The 17,537-nt window shown below is 37.8% G+C and overlaps 1 protein-coding gene across 2 annotated transcripts in view; it reads left to right on the top strand.

The window, feature by feature from the left end:
* Positions 1-17,537, top strand: part of AP3B1 (adaptor related protein complex 3 subunit beta 1) — a 199,117-nt gene that overhangs the window by 63,058 nt on the left and 118,522 nt on the right. For both annotated transcript variants that reach the window (XM_063295553.1, XM_063295554.1), the window contains exons 7-8: positions 4,318-4,500; positions 15,099-15,254. In XM_063295553.1, the coding sequence (XP_063151623.1) occupies positions 4,318-4,500; positions 15,099-15,254 (339 nt within the window). The remainder of the gene's footprint in view (positions 1-4,317; positions 4,501-15,098; positions 15,255-17,537) is intronic.

Below are 17,537 nucleotides of genomic sequence, written 5' to 3'. Positions count from 1 at the left end.
TGTACAAATTTGTACAAATCTATTCAGAATGATGTCCATTGAGTTCCTGTTCATAGATTTATTTTTTAACAGCTTTCTGGAAAATACAATTTTTGCGTATTATTTATGAATTTTAAAAAATATGTTTAATAAACATATTGCCAATTTCTTGAAAAGTTAATTTTGTAGAATTTAGATTTTCAGCAAAGAAATAAGTTTTCTGCTTAAGTGTCACCTATAATGAATAAGATTTAAAATGTATAGATTATCTTTTGTACTATATGTGAAAACAAATGGAAGAGCACAATCCTTTGAATTTAAGATTTGTTATTTTAAGTAAAATGTTTAATTTGTCTTTATATCTGGTACTAATCCTAATAGTTAACATTACTGATAAAGTCAGTCAAGGTATATTAAGAACAATTGGGAAAGAAAGAAAAAAGGTAGAATAAATTTAAATGACGAAATCTCCCCCCCCCCCCGCCACAAGTGATGTGATAGAAAATAAATGTAAGTATAATGCATTTTCTTTAGTTCTTTGCAAATAATCAATTCTCTTTTTTATGGAATGAGTTCTATACATGCTGGGACCAGCAGGTTCCAGTATGGAGCAAGGCTGAAGACAATAAATGCAACGTCACGTTTAAGGTTATTGGTAATTTATACAATCCCCACAGGATTTGGAACTTGTTTAGCATAATAGCAGAACTATATTCTGAGCTGTTTTCTTTCAGTTGTAATAATAGGTGCATATTAATAAACCAGATGTCAGTGAAAAATAAGGAAAACCTGTAACATGAATATCATTGTATTTAATATTTTTCCAAAAGTGCCATTTCAGTAAATTGTATTTCTATTTAATTGCTTATTTTAAATCATTGGGGAAATTTTAGAGGTTGAAATGCAGATCCCTAGTTCTCTGCTAGAATGTGACATTAATTTGCAGCTAGAAACCTTCACATGCATGCTTAACTGCATATATATTAGTTGCTTCATATAGCAGCCTTGTCAGAGTATCTATTTTGCATAGCATGTTGTTTGAAACAAAACAAAATTCAATTACAGCAGTTAAGGAAAAGATAATAGGTAATGCACAGTGACAAGTCATTATGTTATATTCTAAGTAACAGTTAACAGGCAAGACATAGTATTTGCAATAGTTTCTGAATTTTAAGTGTTGTGGAACATTGAAAGGTTCCTTGCAAATAATTAGTGCAGCAAAAAAGAAAAGAAAAGAAGGAATATAGGAAAAAATGAAATGAGTAGTTTATATAGGGCAGAGTAGCATGCTGCAAATTGTTTGGGAAAGTGATCTCTAGAATCAGCTTTACATTTAATAATTTTCCTAATAAACTATAGGTACAAAAAATTCAAACAGGTGCAAGCAAGGCTGGGAAGGAGAACAGCATTCCTCTGTTATCAGTTCTGTTTGCTTCTGAGCTAGCCAGGAAAAAAGGGCCACTCTCATTATTAACCTAATAATAAAGCTAGTGTATGAGGAAGGTATTACAGCCTTTGTTTCTGTGTTGGATGTGAAGGGGACTTACACTGAAGCAAATACTTGCATCTTAGCAGGGCAAGGAGTTTTGTTTTAGTGACTAACCTAGTGTTTTTGTTTTGCTATTGTTTTATGCTGGTCATTGCCTGAAATACTGGAATTTACTTTCTGGTGACTAACATATGTGTATTTATTTATAGAAGGGTTGGAAGGATTTTGGAGATCATCTAATTTAAACCCCTGCCTCATGCAGGAATCCACTACTACAGCATCCCTGACATATGGGCATCCAGCTTCTGTTTAAACATCTTCAGCAAAGGAGAGCTCATCACCTTTTGAGGGAGTCTGTTCCGTTGACGAACAGCTGTTAGGATTTTTTCCTGATGGCCAACCAAATCTATTTCCTTGTAATCTAAACTGTTGCTTTGTGCCCTAACATTTGCTTTTTTTTTTTATTTTGGTAGCTGCATCTTACTGTTGGCTCATGTTCAGCTTAGGATCCACTAAGGCACCCAGGTCCTTTTCACATGTACTGCTACCCAGTATGGTCACCCCCCACCCCCATCTTAGATTCATGCCTTTGATTTGTCCTAGCTAAATACAGGAGTTTGTATTTTTCCCTTTTGAAATTTTATCTTGCTAATTTCTGCCCGTTGTTCTAGATGGTCAGAGTCCTCTTGATTGATTGATATGCCCTTTAAGTGTTTGCTATTCTCTTATTTTTATGTAGAGTGCAAATCTGATAATTATATTTTCTTACCCCTCTTCCAAGTCAGTTTTAAATATGTTGGACAGCTCAGTTTCAAATATATTGGGTAGCTCTAGAATAGAACCCTGTGGTTCACCAATTGAAACTTCCTTTTGTCTTGCCATGGAGGCATTAACATTGTGTACAATAGTTTAATCATATCTCTATCCATCTAAAGATGACATAATCTACCCCACTTTTTGTCATTCTCCCTACTAGAATCCCATAGGAAACTTCACTGAATGGTAAAGTAGGCCCACCACATTCCCTATGTCAATTAAACGGGTCACCCTATAAAAAAAGGGGATCAAGTTGTTTTGCTGTGATTTAGACATGATAAACCTCTCCTGGTTTCTGCCAAGCAATGCATTTCTTCATGCTCACAAGTCAACTGCTTAATAATTTGTTCCAGAGTTTTGCATGCTATTGATATCAAACCAACAAGTCTGTAGTTACCTGGGTCATTCTTTTTTTTTTTCCTTTTTGAAGATAGGTTGCTGTTAGTATATATGAATGGGAGATTATTGGAAGCAGGCGAAGTGGAGGGAGTCAATTTATGTGAGGATAGGCAACACAGCCCAGGTGTGGGGGCCATGGGAAGGAAATGTTTCCAAGAAACTCGTAATAGACTCGCTATGAGTCTGCTTGGGAATTTACTATTAACACTTTTTCAGGGTTATGTTTTTCCCTCTGACATTAAATATGCCTTTCTGTAATCTTTGTAGTTCTTGGTTTGCCAGTATGCTTCATGCGAGTTTGAATATTGTTTGGCATAATTTTGGAAGAGGGTCATGGAGAGGGGCCCAGTTAACTTTCCTATCACAATTCACTGTAATACATTCCTAACAGTACAGGCAGATATGTTTTTAATACCTTGATATTGCAAATATTACATTGAATGAAAGCTTGAGACTCTCTGTCTCAGGTTCTTAGTACAGTTTCCTAAATCTGAGCTTATTTCTCCAGTCACTAGACTAAGGTGGGATTCCTGTTTGCTTACTGCTTAAGGCCACATTTTTTCTGTTCTAACACAGCCATCTCCTGATTAATTTTGATACGTTTTTGAAGCAAATGTGGTCCATGTGTGAAGATCTCTTAAAGATTTCCATTGTGAATTACTGTATCAGATGCTTCAGACAAATGTATAGCTTGGTGAAGGATTATGCAAACTTTAATTTCCTGGCACAGATCTGGACTGCAGGGAGATGGATGGAATATTTGCAATTTATATAAAAAATAAGATAGATCTGACAATCTTTATTCTTTTCTTTCTTCAATTTCAAGTCCATCTGTATCCTAGTATTGACAATAAGCAGGATGATGCCTTATTTTACAACTTGGAATGCAGTAGGACTGGAGAATGGGCTGTTCCTAACACAGAGCTACAATTTGGAAATGCTGATTTAGGGTAGATTAAACAGAGTAGAAAATCCTTATCTGTAGAACTGTAATTGGGAGCTCTGAACCATCATAGACCAAATCCTTTTCATGGAGTCAACATTTTGCATCGCTAAAACTGATTGGATGAACCTCTTAGAATCTGCATGGTGAAGTTTTGTAAATCTGCAATGATAGCCCTCCAGGGATTATTTGAGGCTATTCAAAGTTATCCAATGATTTTTAGAGAACTCTGATGGCCTTAATTATGGCCAAACATTGAAAAATTGGTCCTTTGCTTGAGAAGAGACCTATCTGGGAAATCTCCTGGTTCTCTGCTACTCTTGCAGACCCACTCAGGGCTGCAAAAAAGTGTCCCTATTTTTGGTGCTGGCACAACATAGCAAGCAGGATGCCTGCCACAATCTAGAGATATAGAAGATTCTTTTGGGAGAAAAAGTCCATGTTATTGGTATCTTAAGATGGTAACTGCAGATGTAGTCAACAGATTCTTAAGACACGGGTAATATCAAAGATATAAAATACAATTCTGCAATTATATGTGGACAGAGAGCTAGTCTAATCTTGTCAGTATCACTTGCTGTCCTGCTTCTTGATAATTCACTTCCCTCCTAGAGCCTGTCATATTTAAATTTAGAATAAGATTCTTAGCCAAAATTACTGACTCTTATGTGTTTAAATTATTTTTCTCTAGCTTGTAGCAGGGAGTGTTGTGATGGCATTTGAAGAAGTATGTCCAGACAGAATAGATCTGATTCACAAGAACTACCGAAAGCTCTGTAATCTGCTAATTGATGTAGAAGAATGGGGACAGGTTGTTATTATTCACATGCTGACTCGGTATGCACGAACACAGTTTGTGAGCCCTTGGAAAGAGGTAAGCCAGTTAAGAACTTGTTTGGATAGCTCTGTGTTGCTAAAATCAGGCTTTCAAGTATATTTTCAGTTCTGTGCGCTAATAATTTATTTCAAATAGCAGTAGTAATGATCATACACATGTGCAGATTCAACACTTTCTATAGTGTTAAAAGAATGCCAAGAGTCCCTGCAAACATGTTACATCCTACACTGCATATTGCTTTGCTGGTGGTCCCAGTGGAAGTGCTGTCTGCGCATCCAAAGCTACATATTTGTGTGTGGCAAAAGTATGTGAACCTTTGCTTTCAGTAATTGGTATGCCCCCCTTTGACAGCAATAACTGCAACTACAGGTAGTCCTTATTTATCAGCTGCCTCAGACAGTGACCATTCGCAGTTATGACGGTGATGAAAAAGTAATTTTGTGATCAATGCTCGCGTATACAACCTTCGCCGCCTCTCTCTCTTTCTCAGTCATGTCTTTGCCATTACAGTCAGTTAGTAGTGTTGCCCTGTCCCTGACTCTTTTTTTCTACCCCCTTTCCCCAGAGCAGGGAGATTGCCTAAGCAAGCTATCTGTTCCTGAGCTGCTTTTCTTCCCAATGCAGTGCCCGCCTTGATAAGAACACTTGGCTGGCTTGCAGCTGCTGCCTGAAATTGACAAGACCCTTCACACTAAAGGCTTTTGTTTGCCTCCTAAGTGGCTTGGGGCAAGCCCTCTAGGTAAACAGCCAATGCTAGCTCGTTCTTTTCTATGAGTATTCCCCATTGTGTGCCTGTTGTTCTCTTGTAATCCCTTTCTCTCCAGTGAATGTAAATACAAACATTAATTTCCTTCTTGATAATTTTCCCAGTGCCAGGCTGTGTGTTCCAAGGGGTGGGGGCTGGGAAAAAGGGCTATATAATTTGCCATTTTCCCTGGCTTCCTGTGAGTTAAGTTCTGAAAACCTTCCCCATGGTTTGGATTCACCTGGCTGTTTGGGGTTGTATCCTTCAGACCCTGCAAAGCAAAGGAAAGCTGAAGTAAAAATGTAAGCACAGTTGCAGTCACGTGATTTTCATTGAATGACTGCTTCACTTAATGACCAAGTTGCCAGTCCCAATAGTGGTTGCTAAATGAGGACTACCTGTAAACATTTCCAGTAAGTGTTGATCAGTCCTGCACATCGGTTTGGAAGAATCTTAGCCTGTTCCTCCTTATGGAACAGCTTCAACTCAGGGATGTTGGTGGGCTTCCTTGCATGAACTGCCCACTTCAAGTCCTTCTACAACATTTCTATAGGAATAAGTTTAGGACTTTGACTTGGTCATTCCAAACATTAGCTTTCTTCTACTTGAACCATTCTTCATACGACTTGTGTGTTTTGGATTGTTGTCTTGCTGCGTGACCAACTTTCTCTTGAGCTTCAGTTCACAGACAGATAATCCGACATTTTCCTGTAGAATTTTTTATCTGGCAGGGTTGGTGCTCCCCAGTTTCCATCAGTTAAGCAATGCCATCTGTCTGGACCCCAGAAGTGCACCCTCTCTGTAGCAGCACTTACCATCTGGAATGAAGTTGTCCCTGAAATTCAAACAGCTCCCACCCCTCTGGTATTTTGAAGGGCCTTAAAGACATGGCTCTTCATCCAGGCCTTTGGAGAAGCAACTGACACCCATTTCTTCCTTTCTGTTCCCCTCTGGGTTTGTTTTCTTTATCATTGTTGTTCTTTTATCTTGTGCTGTTTTTGTGTTTTTTGTAGTGTTCTTGCTTTTAAACGTTTTAATAATAGTAAACCGCCCAGAGTCCCTGGGAGTCAGAAGGCATATAAATTTAATAAATTATTATTAATTAATTTGCTGGTATAATTCAGAATTCCTAGTTCCATCCATGATGGCAAGCTGTCCTGGTCCAGAGCAGCAAAGCAGGTCCAAACCATGATACTGCCACCACCATGTTTCACAGATGGGATAAGGTTCTTTATGTTGGAATGTAGTGTTTGCCTTTCACCAAACATAACATTTTCATTCAAGGCCAAAAGTTCTATTTTGGTCTCATCCGTCCACAGAACATTCTTCAGTAGCTTTCTGGCTTATCTACATGGTCTTTCACAAACTGTAGAGAGGCAGCAGTGTTCTTTTTAGAGAGTAGTGGCTTTCCCCTTGCAACCCTGCCATGCACACCATTCTTGTTCAGTGTTCTCCTCATGGTGGTCTCATGAACACTGACATTTGCACAGGAAAGGCTTTAGTTCCTTAGATGTTACCCTGGTGTTCTTTGAGACCTCCTGGAGTATTACATACCTTGCTCTGACAGTGGACTGGTGGAGTCCAAACTCTTTGGGAATAGTTTTGTAACCTTTTCCAGCTTGGTGAGCATCAACAACTGTTTTTTGGAGGTCCTCTGAAATCTCCTTTGTTCAAGCCATGACATACTTCCACATACCTATATTATGAAGATCAGACTTGGATAGTGAATACCCAAAATTCTGTTCTTTAAATAAGGCAGGACCTACCACACTCATACCTGATTATCTTCTCATTGATTGAAACACCTGACTCTATTTTCCCTTCAAATGAACTGAGAATCCTAGAGGTTCAGATACTGTTGCCACACAGGAATATGTAGCTTTGGATCATTTTTCTCAATAAATCATTGAACAAGTATATAACATTTTTGACTCTTGTGTTTCGTTGGGTTCTCTTTATCTAGTTTTAGGACTTGTGTGGAGAACAGATCATGTGTAAGGTCATATTTATGCATAAATATTGAAAAATCAAAAGGGTTCACAAACTTTTAAGCACTACTGTATATGCTGTGGCTTGCCCAATGGCTATTTGCCTTATGTATAATATTATTGCAGTAAAGATAATCTTAGACTTTGTTATCCACTCTTTCTGTTACTCCAGCTTCTCAATTTCTTGCTTGTTGTATGAAATTCATTATTCCCTGTCTTTTTTTTTTTTATGTTAGCACCAAAAATAATGCTAGAATGATACATTTATTTATGAACACTTTCCAACAAGGATCACCCAGAATAGCATTTTCATCTCTTTGGTATCAAATGTTATAGTCATACATTAGTTTGCTCAGTGTTCTTGAACTAGGAGTAATTAAAGGTATAACCATTATTGGTGACATGAAGACTATATGGTCATATTTATAATAAAGCAATAAGATTGTTTCAGACTTGGATATGTCCTTTCTCCCCACTTAATATTTTCTCATAAGTACATATTATTTTATCATACTGTGGCATAGCATAATGTAGATATCTTTATGAGCTGGATGGAGAGGATTAAAATAAATATTGTCATTGCTGAACTGATTATGCTACTTCCATTAAATCAAGAATTAGCTTTTTTTTTTTTTTTTTGCTTGTTAATCTGTTCACCAAGATACTCATCATATATCCAGATTTATTCTGGTTATTTGGTTTTATACTCCCATAGCTTTCTATTTCACAATTTTCTTTTACCCAGTGATTGAAGAAAGCATACTAATAATTGACAATAATTTTTTCTTTTATGATTCTGTGAAATGTGCATTCAAAACACACATGTGCACATGCACACACACACACACAACAGAATGTTGTTTCAACTTTTTTTATTATAACTTCTACAAATAAAAGCTTGTATTCAGTTGCACCCTGCATTCTTGCACCTACTACATGACCCCTAGGTCTTCTTTGGAGGCTCTGAGATACAAACGATGATCATGGAATCATAGGGTTGGAAGGGACTTTTAGTCCAACCTCTTGGCCAGGACAGGAATCCTCAGATCAGATATGCAGAGAAAAGGTGTCCAACTTCCTTTGAAAACCTCCAGTGATGGAGCACCCACAGCTTCAGGAGGTAGATTGTTTCACTGCTTAAAAGCCCTCATAGTCAGGAAATTCCTCTTTATTTCAAGTTTGAGTCCCTGTCTGTAAAGCTTCCACCCATTGGCTCTTGTTCTACACTCAGGCACTAGAGACAATAAATCCACACCCCCTTCCTTATGATAGCCCTTCAAGTATTGAAAGATTGCTATCGTGTCGTCCCTTAGCTTTCTCTTCTTTAGGCTAAACATAACCATTTCTTTTAACTGTTCTTCATAGGATTTGGCCTCTAAGCCCCACAATCTTTGTTGCTCTTCTCTGCACGCCCACAATTATTTCAGCATCCTTCTTGCAGTTATGTTGTGATGGCCACAACTGGGCACAGTATTCCAAGGGTGGTGTGACCAGTGCTGTGTAGAGTACAACTATCACTTCCCGTGATGTCAATATTATACCTCTATTAATGCAGCCCAATATTGCTTTGGCTGTTTTGGCAGCTGCAGCACATTGCTTGATCTGTGGTCTACCAGTTTACCCAGATCCCTTTCCCTGATTAGGAAGAATTCCTTTCATGAGTATAATGTTGGTAGAATCACAGATTCATAGAGTTGAAAGGTACCTTATCTAGCCCAGAGTTATCTAGTCCAACCCCATATTGGTGCAGGATCGACTACATCATTTTTGAGAGAGGCTGTCCAGACTGTGTCTGAATTTCTCCAGAAATGGAGAACTCGTTATTTTGTGTGGCAGCCTGTTTCATTGGCTCACAACTTAAATAGGGCCTTCCCCATGGTGGTTCCCTCCCTATGGAACATCATTCCCCCAGAGATAAGATTGGCCTCCACCTTGCTCCTTTTCTGGAGGCCCTGAAGAAGTGGTTTTGTCAGTGGGCCTGGGGACCCCAAGTCAATCCAGAGCTGCCAGGGGTGGGGGTTTATTGGTTTTTTTGTATAGTGGCGCTGCAGGTTAAACCACTGAGCTGCTGAGCTTGCTCATCGGAAGGTCGGTGGTTCGAATCTGCGTGACGGGGTGAGCGCCTGTTGCTAGTCCCAGCTCCTGCCAACCTAGCAGTTCGAAAACATGCAAATGTGAGTAGATTAATAGGTACCGCTTCGGTGGGCAGGTAACGGTGTTCCATGTAGTCATGCTGGCCACATGACCACGGAAGTGTCTACGGACAAATGCCGGCTCTTCGGCTTTGAAACGGAGATGAACACCTCCCCCTAGAGTCAGACACGACTGGACTTAATGTCAAGGGAAACCTTTACCTTTACCTTTAAGCCACTTGGAGTCACTGTATGTGTATGAGTTGGGCAGCCATATAAATTTGTTTAATAAATAAATAAAAGAAAACATTAAAGAAGTTCCTCTTGATGTCTAGCTTGAACCTACTTCTTTCTGATTTTAACCCATTGGTCCTGCTCTCTGCCAACAGAGAATAATTCCACTCCCTATTTTGTGTGACAGCCTTGGTTTCATATCATCTCTCCATTATCTGTTTTGTAAGCAAAACTTACCCAGATCCTTTAAGTGTTTCTCACAGGGCTTGGAGGCTAGATTCCCCAAAATCTTGGTAGTACTGTTCTGAACTTGTTCAAGGTTGCCACTGTCTTTTCTGGACTGTGATGCCCAGAACTGGACATGGTATTCCAAGTGAGTTGAAGCAGAGTGGAACACAGCAGAGTGAAACAATCACTTTTCACAATCTCATCATCTATGCACCTGTTATAGCACACCAAGATAGCATTTGTCTTTATAGCAGTTGCATCATTACTGGCTCATATTTAACTTGTGGTTGACAAGGCCACCCATCCTTTTCACCTGTACTCTTGCCAATCCAGGTTCACCCCCATTCTATACTTGTCCCTTTCATTTTTCCCCCCCCAGATGCATAACTTGACACGTCTCCCTATTAAAATTCCATCCTATTCATTACTGTTCAAGCCTGACTCTGCCTTTTAAAATCTTCTCTTTCTGCTCTTATTAGCCACCCCTCCTAGCTTTGTGTCATCTTCAGACTTGATAAGTGACCCCTCAACTCACTCATGCAAGTCATTGATTAAATGCTGAGCAGTACAAGGCCCTGAACAGAGCTTTCTGGCACTCCACTCAAAACCTCCATTTATGAAATTGAAGTGGAGCCGTTAACAAGCACTCTTTTGATGTGGTTATTCAACTAGTTCTGAGTTTGTGTAACAGTGATATTGTCTGGCCCACAGTTCATCTTTCTATTTTTTTATAAAGCAGATTATGATGAGAGTTTATCTAAGGCTTTGTTGAGGTCCAGGTGCTGTATATCTACAGCATTCTCCTGATCTACAAAGCTAGTAACTCTGTATCTGCAACAAGCAGTGCAGCTGCTATTAATTATAGCATGCCTATCCAAACGTTTAAAACATGCAGTTTAATAATTTGAGGACCTTGCCTATGTCAAGCTGACAATTCTATTGCTGCTTCTCCTTTTTGAAGATGGGGATGATATTTGATATTCTCTAGTCTTCATGGATTTTGCCAATCTACTCAAGGATTACAATCATCTCCTCTAGTTCCTTTAGACTAATGTACAGATTTGACTTTTCTCAGTTCTTTCTCCTCTGGATATCACAAATTCAAGGATAACATGATCGCTTTTCCCAAGGTACCAATCACCTTCAGTTTTTTAACCAATTCCTCGTTCTTTTTTCCACCTTCTGATAAATGAAGATGTCAGTAAAAGAGGACAAGAATTAGTTGGACCTCTACTCTTGGTTCAGTTAGTTTCCCAGTGGGTGTCAGGATAATTGAGATCTCCCATTACCCTATTGCATGCCTCTTTGAAAGACTGGTCATCTGATACAGATAGTCTTCATATCTTCTGCTTGGCCAGGTGGTTTGTAAAAAAACTGTGATAGTATGACTTGCCCTTTCTGTTAGATTTGTACCTTTTGAAAAAGTTGTAGTTTTCCAGTGCCAATGATAGGATCATCCCACCAGTTTCAGTAATGCCTCTCATACTTGTCTTCCTGAGTTAGCATCTCCAGTTCTCCTCAAATTCTAATCCTGTTGATATAAACCAGTGTTAAATCTTAGTGACTGTTGGACACTAAACACCTTTCATTCAAATCTTTGCTTCCATCATTTTTTGTGGGCACAGGCAGATTTAAATTTTTGTTTCCACATTTATGGGACGATATTTCACGTTTTAAATATGAAATACCACCCACTGATCATTCATAGATGTATTATAATGACTTCATTCAGTTTGCAATGTTTTATCTAAACTATTGCTTACCTAGGTTGGGAGCAGTTAGTACAGACATAATACAATATACTGAGTTTTAGAATGACAATATATTGAGCCTTAGAATGACAAATTGTTATTACTAAATAAATGATTAGTTCTATTCTTGTAAAAATATATAAGAAATAGCAGCATTCACTGCCCCACTCCAGACTGACTTTGGGCGACCCACAATAAAACCCAACCAGTAGAAAGTGCAAGATAAATAGGATTATAAAGAAAAATAAAGAACAAGATGGTGGGACTAGCCAACAACACCCAGACATACAAACATATCTGATAGAGGCACCAGCCATCCCACCTCAGGTTTTTAAGGCTTTCTGGAATGCCATTGTGTGTGTGTGGGGGGGGGAGCCACTCATCTATCTGAAATCAGGTGGTGCCAAATCAAATAAATAAATAGGCAGATTTCTTATTAATTTAGTTGCTAAAATAGCAGAAAGAAATCTCTGAAACTTAAGCAGCAGGTCCTCATATTTTTTCCTAGTACTTTCTTGAATAAACATATAACAAGCTTCTTATGTAGTAGAACAGATTTTTAATTTAGTTTATTTGCATCATTATAGATCAGTTTAGTCTGTTTATATGTAAATGTATGATTTGAAGAACAATTAAATGTTGACAAAGTATATTGCAGTCATATCAATTGTACTGCATTTTCCATAATTTTTCTAACTGACATCTTTGATAAATAGTGGTTGCCAAGTCAAAATCGATTATACAGTGCACTAGGAATTCATGGTGCTGTCAGGGAGAAGACCGATTGACTTTAAATTTACATATTAATGAGAAGATTTGTTAAGGGGGTGCTTGACTATAGAAAATAACAGCATATTTATAGGGCATGACATTTTATAAAAAAAGCTGAGGCAGGAAAATGGAAATTAAACCTTTCAGATTAATACATTCAAGAATGTTAAAATGCATATTTGCATATTTATTTTCTGAATTTACCTTTCTTTCCAAGCAGATTTCCTCATCTTCCTTCTCAAGTTAAATGTGTATCTCTCTGTAGATTAATAATTTTGAATTACTTTGCTTCAGCTGCTAAAGAGATCCAGCAAACAAGGAAAAAAAAAACAATTTCCAGTGTGTTTCTTAATTTTGTTAAATGTCTCTTAATTTTTACTGTGACAAGAGAATGAATATCATTTTGACATTAGAACCTGTGATGGTACAGGAATACTAATCTTAAAAAAATAATAAGTGTATGTCTTTTTTGCCCACTAAAATGATACAAGTAAATTTGTTGAAACAGCTTTTTATTGAACATTCAACAATAAATATTATACTTTAAATATGTCTTACAAGTTTGTTTGCTTAAATGGATTTAAAGCTGTAGACAGACTGCCTAATCTGTTTTGGGGCTTGATCCTGGACTGTGAAGTACCCTGATCTGCCCTGTATTGGCTTGGAATAAGTGCTTTGTTCCAGCTCATTTCTAGTTCAGGGGTGTACATTGGGGAAAAGCAGAGCCCTTGGTAGTATTTTTAAAAATCTTAAAAAATGACTACCCTCTCAGAGTTGTTGATATCACCAACAAAGATAGCAAACAGCTTGGAAACTAAATCTTTTGAAGAACAATAAAAAGAAGTGTGTATGCCTAGTCTAAAGAAAAGAAGGCTAAGGGAAGACATGTTAGCAGTCTTCTGGTACTTGAAGGGGTGTCACAAGGAAGAAGGTGTGGATTAATTCTCTAATCCTCGACAGCAGGACAAGAACCAGTGGGTGAAAGTTTCATAGAAGGGATTTAGCTATGAAACTCAATATAAGGAGGAATTTCCTGATGGTGAGAGCTATTAAGCAGTGAAACAGCCTATCCCCCAGAGTTGTGGATATGTCAGTTCTACTAGGTAAAACAAGACTAGGAAATCAATTCCACGGGAAGACTAGAACTACTTTTATTGAGATGGCTATAATAGAATTTTGCAAGTCTGTGCTGCACCCCACCCCCCGCCATATCCCAGTGAATCAGGGAGGTGTCTGCCTGAGCCCCTTCAGAATATTATCTTGTTTCTCAGGACATAAAGGTTTACCCTTTGTTTAGATAATGGTTCTTGCATGTTTCCATCAAGATCACCTTACTCTCTACAGGATGCTCAGTCACTGGAGTTGTTCAAACAAAGGTTGGCAGCCATTTATCTGGGATAGTCTTGACGACTATCCCAGATAAATGGGTTCCTTCCATCCTATAATTCCTCTATTCTTTAACAAAGGCCTAGCCACTGACAGGCAACCAGAGCTCTTGTTCTCTCTCTCTGTCTTCCTGCCCAATAGGCAGCTGTCTATAATTTCTTTATAGGAACTCTATAGAGATGGGCTCAGCCTGAGATTTTCTTATAAGCTAGCATAGCATCATGCAGACCTTCTGTTTCCAGGATTCATGGAAGAAGCTCGTTACTGTGAAAAGAAAAAGGTAGAGGTGATATTCTCTCAAAGCCCCATCTGTAAACTCTCCTATATCCCTTCTAGCTACAGTGACCTCACTGTCTTCCATATTAGATTAGCTTAGTCTAGATCAAGGGAACGTTTGAGATATCTGTCTTCAGTTGCATGAGTTAAAAACTATCCAAGGTTTTCCTGTTTCATCCAGTTTTACCCCAAGCTGGAACACAGTCCTACTTGGAACTGCTGTAACTTTACAGATTTGTTAAGATTTTCTGATCTTGTCTGGCAGCTTCAACAAGTAAAAGAAAAATTGTGGAAATGACTAAAGCAACATGAACAGCCTTAATTCATAACATCTTCAGTGGCCCTCAGAGATTTGATTGTGTTGGGCAGACTTCTGATTCATAACTCACTAACCAGGAAAAGGATCTTAGGGTCATACAAGATAGCTCAGTGAAGATATTGACTCAGCATGTCAGCAATAAAGCAAATTCCATGATCATGATAATTAGGAAAGGATTGAAAATAAAAGAATGATATGTCCACATCTGAAACAATTGCATACAGTTCTGATCACCACAGAATACAGTTGGAAATCATGAAAGAATTAACTGTGGTGTGCAAACCTACCTAGGGGTTGGTAGGTAGGTTTGTTTGTTTTTTGTGATGCCATACTACCTATAAAGAACCAGAGAACAATTTTTAATATTTTGTTAGGTTGTTCATGGAATATAAGTTGCAATCAAGAAATTTCCATCTTGGAACATGTTCTAATTATGGCATTTAAAAAACAAATTAGCATAGATGGTCTATGATAAAAACTTAATATTTAGGTTATTCTTTAAGTTGTATTTTCATGCTGTATCTCCTACTAATTAGAGTTTTGTGCTTTGATTTTGGAGGGGGTATAATACTCATAGACATACCACATGCTAGATGTTTGGTTAACTGAATTGCAAAGATGCAATGAACAAATAGGATGTTCATTTTTCCCTTTTTCCTTTAAATTGGAAAAAAAATCCCTTGATAAATTTAAACTGTGGTTTGAAATCAACATATCAGAAAAATGTAGAAGGTATACCACATTTATAATTTTGATGTTGCTTGAAAATAAAAATTAAACAATGGGTGTTATTTCCCTTTATAGGATGGTGCTTTGGAAGAATACAGTGAAAAGAATTTCTATGAATCTGATGAGCAACAGGATAAAGATCCAAAAGTGAACAAGTCCTATTCTATGGATCCAGACCACAGATTACTGATAAGAAATACAAAACCTTTACTACAAAGCCGGAATGCTGCTGTATGGCTAATTTCATTCACATTTTTTTTTTCATTTAGCCGAATAGTTGGGTTTAGAGTTCAGCACATGTACTGGGGTTCGTAGAAGTTGTCTTTGCTTTATTCTTTCTTCTCAGTGGCTGTCTTGAACTTCTAATGATGTCCTATCAAGAGTACTTGCCTAGTAGGTGAATGGGATGAACTATTCTGTAGTGAAGTGGGATTCCTGCAGATCAGCTATAGACACTTTAAGTGAATGTTCCTTCCCCCAGAAATAATGGGTCTACCTGATTCTTTGAGATGATCCTCCCTAAGCCACATTCTGTTTTGTGCCATTCATCTCCTTGGCTCTTTGTGGACCATTTGGAAAATTCTGGGAGAGCTGCTGTAGGAACTTGGGAGAGAGAGAAATTCACTTCCACCATCTCTGATATGCATGTTTTACAACCAATGAAAAGGATCTATAGGCCAGTTTTTAACAAAGCCCAATTCAGAATCTCCTCTGTACAGTTGCCCTCACTATGAAAAAAAAATATTCAAAGGATATTCTTTGTGGATTTTCTTAAAGCAAGCATGTTAATTTTCTTAGTTGTCAGTAATGGGCAAGATGTATTAAGCATACTCAGAATTTGTACATGACCATAGTAGTCTTGGCTTTTAATTAGTCCTCCCAGGATAGGCAGAAACAAATTTACAAATTAAACAAATTAGAATTGCTGTTCAATTTTGAGACCTCCCGAAGGGAATAGAATAACATTGTGAACCTATGGTATTTAAAAATCATTCCATTTATGACAGTGAATAGAGGAGTTGTCTCTTTATTATAAATGGGGTTCTTTTTAGGATTTGTCTGTTTTTCTACTTGTCTGTTTTACTAAGTTTTTAAAGCAAATCTAACATGGGATCTTGAATATTAGGCCTAATTAGTGGGAAGAGTGTTGCACATAATTGTTGTGAATGTGAACACATACTTTAATGTGAACATCCACGTCATGATGCTCATTGGACAACACTGACTGAACAGACAGAATGTTTCTTGTGATGGACAAACAAAAGGACACACGCGAAGCCAAGAAGATGAAAAAGATGCATGGTAGAAATACATTTTATTACAAACCCTTAGTCCTGACATGTTTTCATGGAAAACTGTGGCACATCATATGCTACAAATGCTGTGTCTACTGCACCGTTTTCCGGAATAAGAGTTTTTTCCTCAAAATGCATTCAGGTTGAGATTTTGTTTTAAAGGATAAATGTGCCACATTTTTTTTCATGTTTCTTGGGTTGGAAATTGGATGTCCATCCTAGTCCAGCCACGGTGGTCATTACATACACTTTCTTCTAAGGAATTCACATCTTTCAAGTGTAGTAGGAGCCATAAAAATATTGCAGTGCTATTAACTGTACAAACCTTTTTGCTAGAGCAAAACAACAGTTTTATTGCTTAAGACCATTTTAGAAAAGAAATTTTATAAATATTCAAAGCACGTAATCTTTGGATTTGTCTCATCCCATGATGTCAGTTAATTTGTTTAATTGGAATGTGAAGCTTGGTATTTAAAACTTCAGTATATAGCAGCCAAAGTTCTTACTTTATTGGTGTAAAACTTGGATAAATGTGGGGAATGGGATACACTTATTTCTTCATGGGCTTTTACTAAGTGTTGTGTTGCAAAGTTTGCTTTGATGATGCAAGTAGCCCCTGAAGAAGGATTATTTTCCCTCCAAAATACTGGAGTTATATAGATAAAATAAGCATGGAGATCATTTTTCTTATCAGACAATAGAATTTGAACAATTCAAGGTGCTAGTTATCACCTGTAAAGCCCTTCATGGTACCAGGGACAGGTTATTTTCAGGACTGTTTTTGCCCATCCCACAAGGTCCAACAAGGTGGCTGTGCTTCAGGTCTCCTCTATGAAACTGCTGTTTGATGGGATCCAGGAGATATCTCCCTCTCCTGTTGTGGCGCCTGCCCTATAGAATAGCATATCCCTGAAGATATGCTGGTCCTTCCTAAGGCCCTGAAAACTTGGCTTTTCCCCCAGGCATTGGGCCTCAGTGTTGGATGAGACCATTTTTGTAATAATTGAGGTTATGAATATGATCAGCCTCAATTGTATTATTTTCTTTGTTTTCTTTTTGTTGGTTATTTTCTGTCTTTCTGTTTTAATCTTATGTAAGCCAGCCAGAGTTGCAGTTGGTGAGTTAGATGGCCAAGTGGATTAATCAGTCAAACAAATAAATAAAGCATAGCCTTAAAAAGAAAATAATAAATGTCCTTTTGAGATGCAAAGGGAATTAA

The sequence above is a fragment of the Candoia aspera genome, chromosome 2 (assembly GCF_035149785.1).
Source record: "Candoia aspera isolate rCanAsp1 chromosome 2, rCanAsp1.hap2, whole genome shotgun sequence".
Classification (NCBI taxonomy): Eukaryota; Metazoa; Chordata; class Lepidosauria; order Squamata; family Boidae; genus Candoia; species Candoia aspera.
This window is presented reverse-complemented; position numbering and strand designations above follow the sequence as displayed.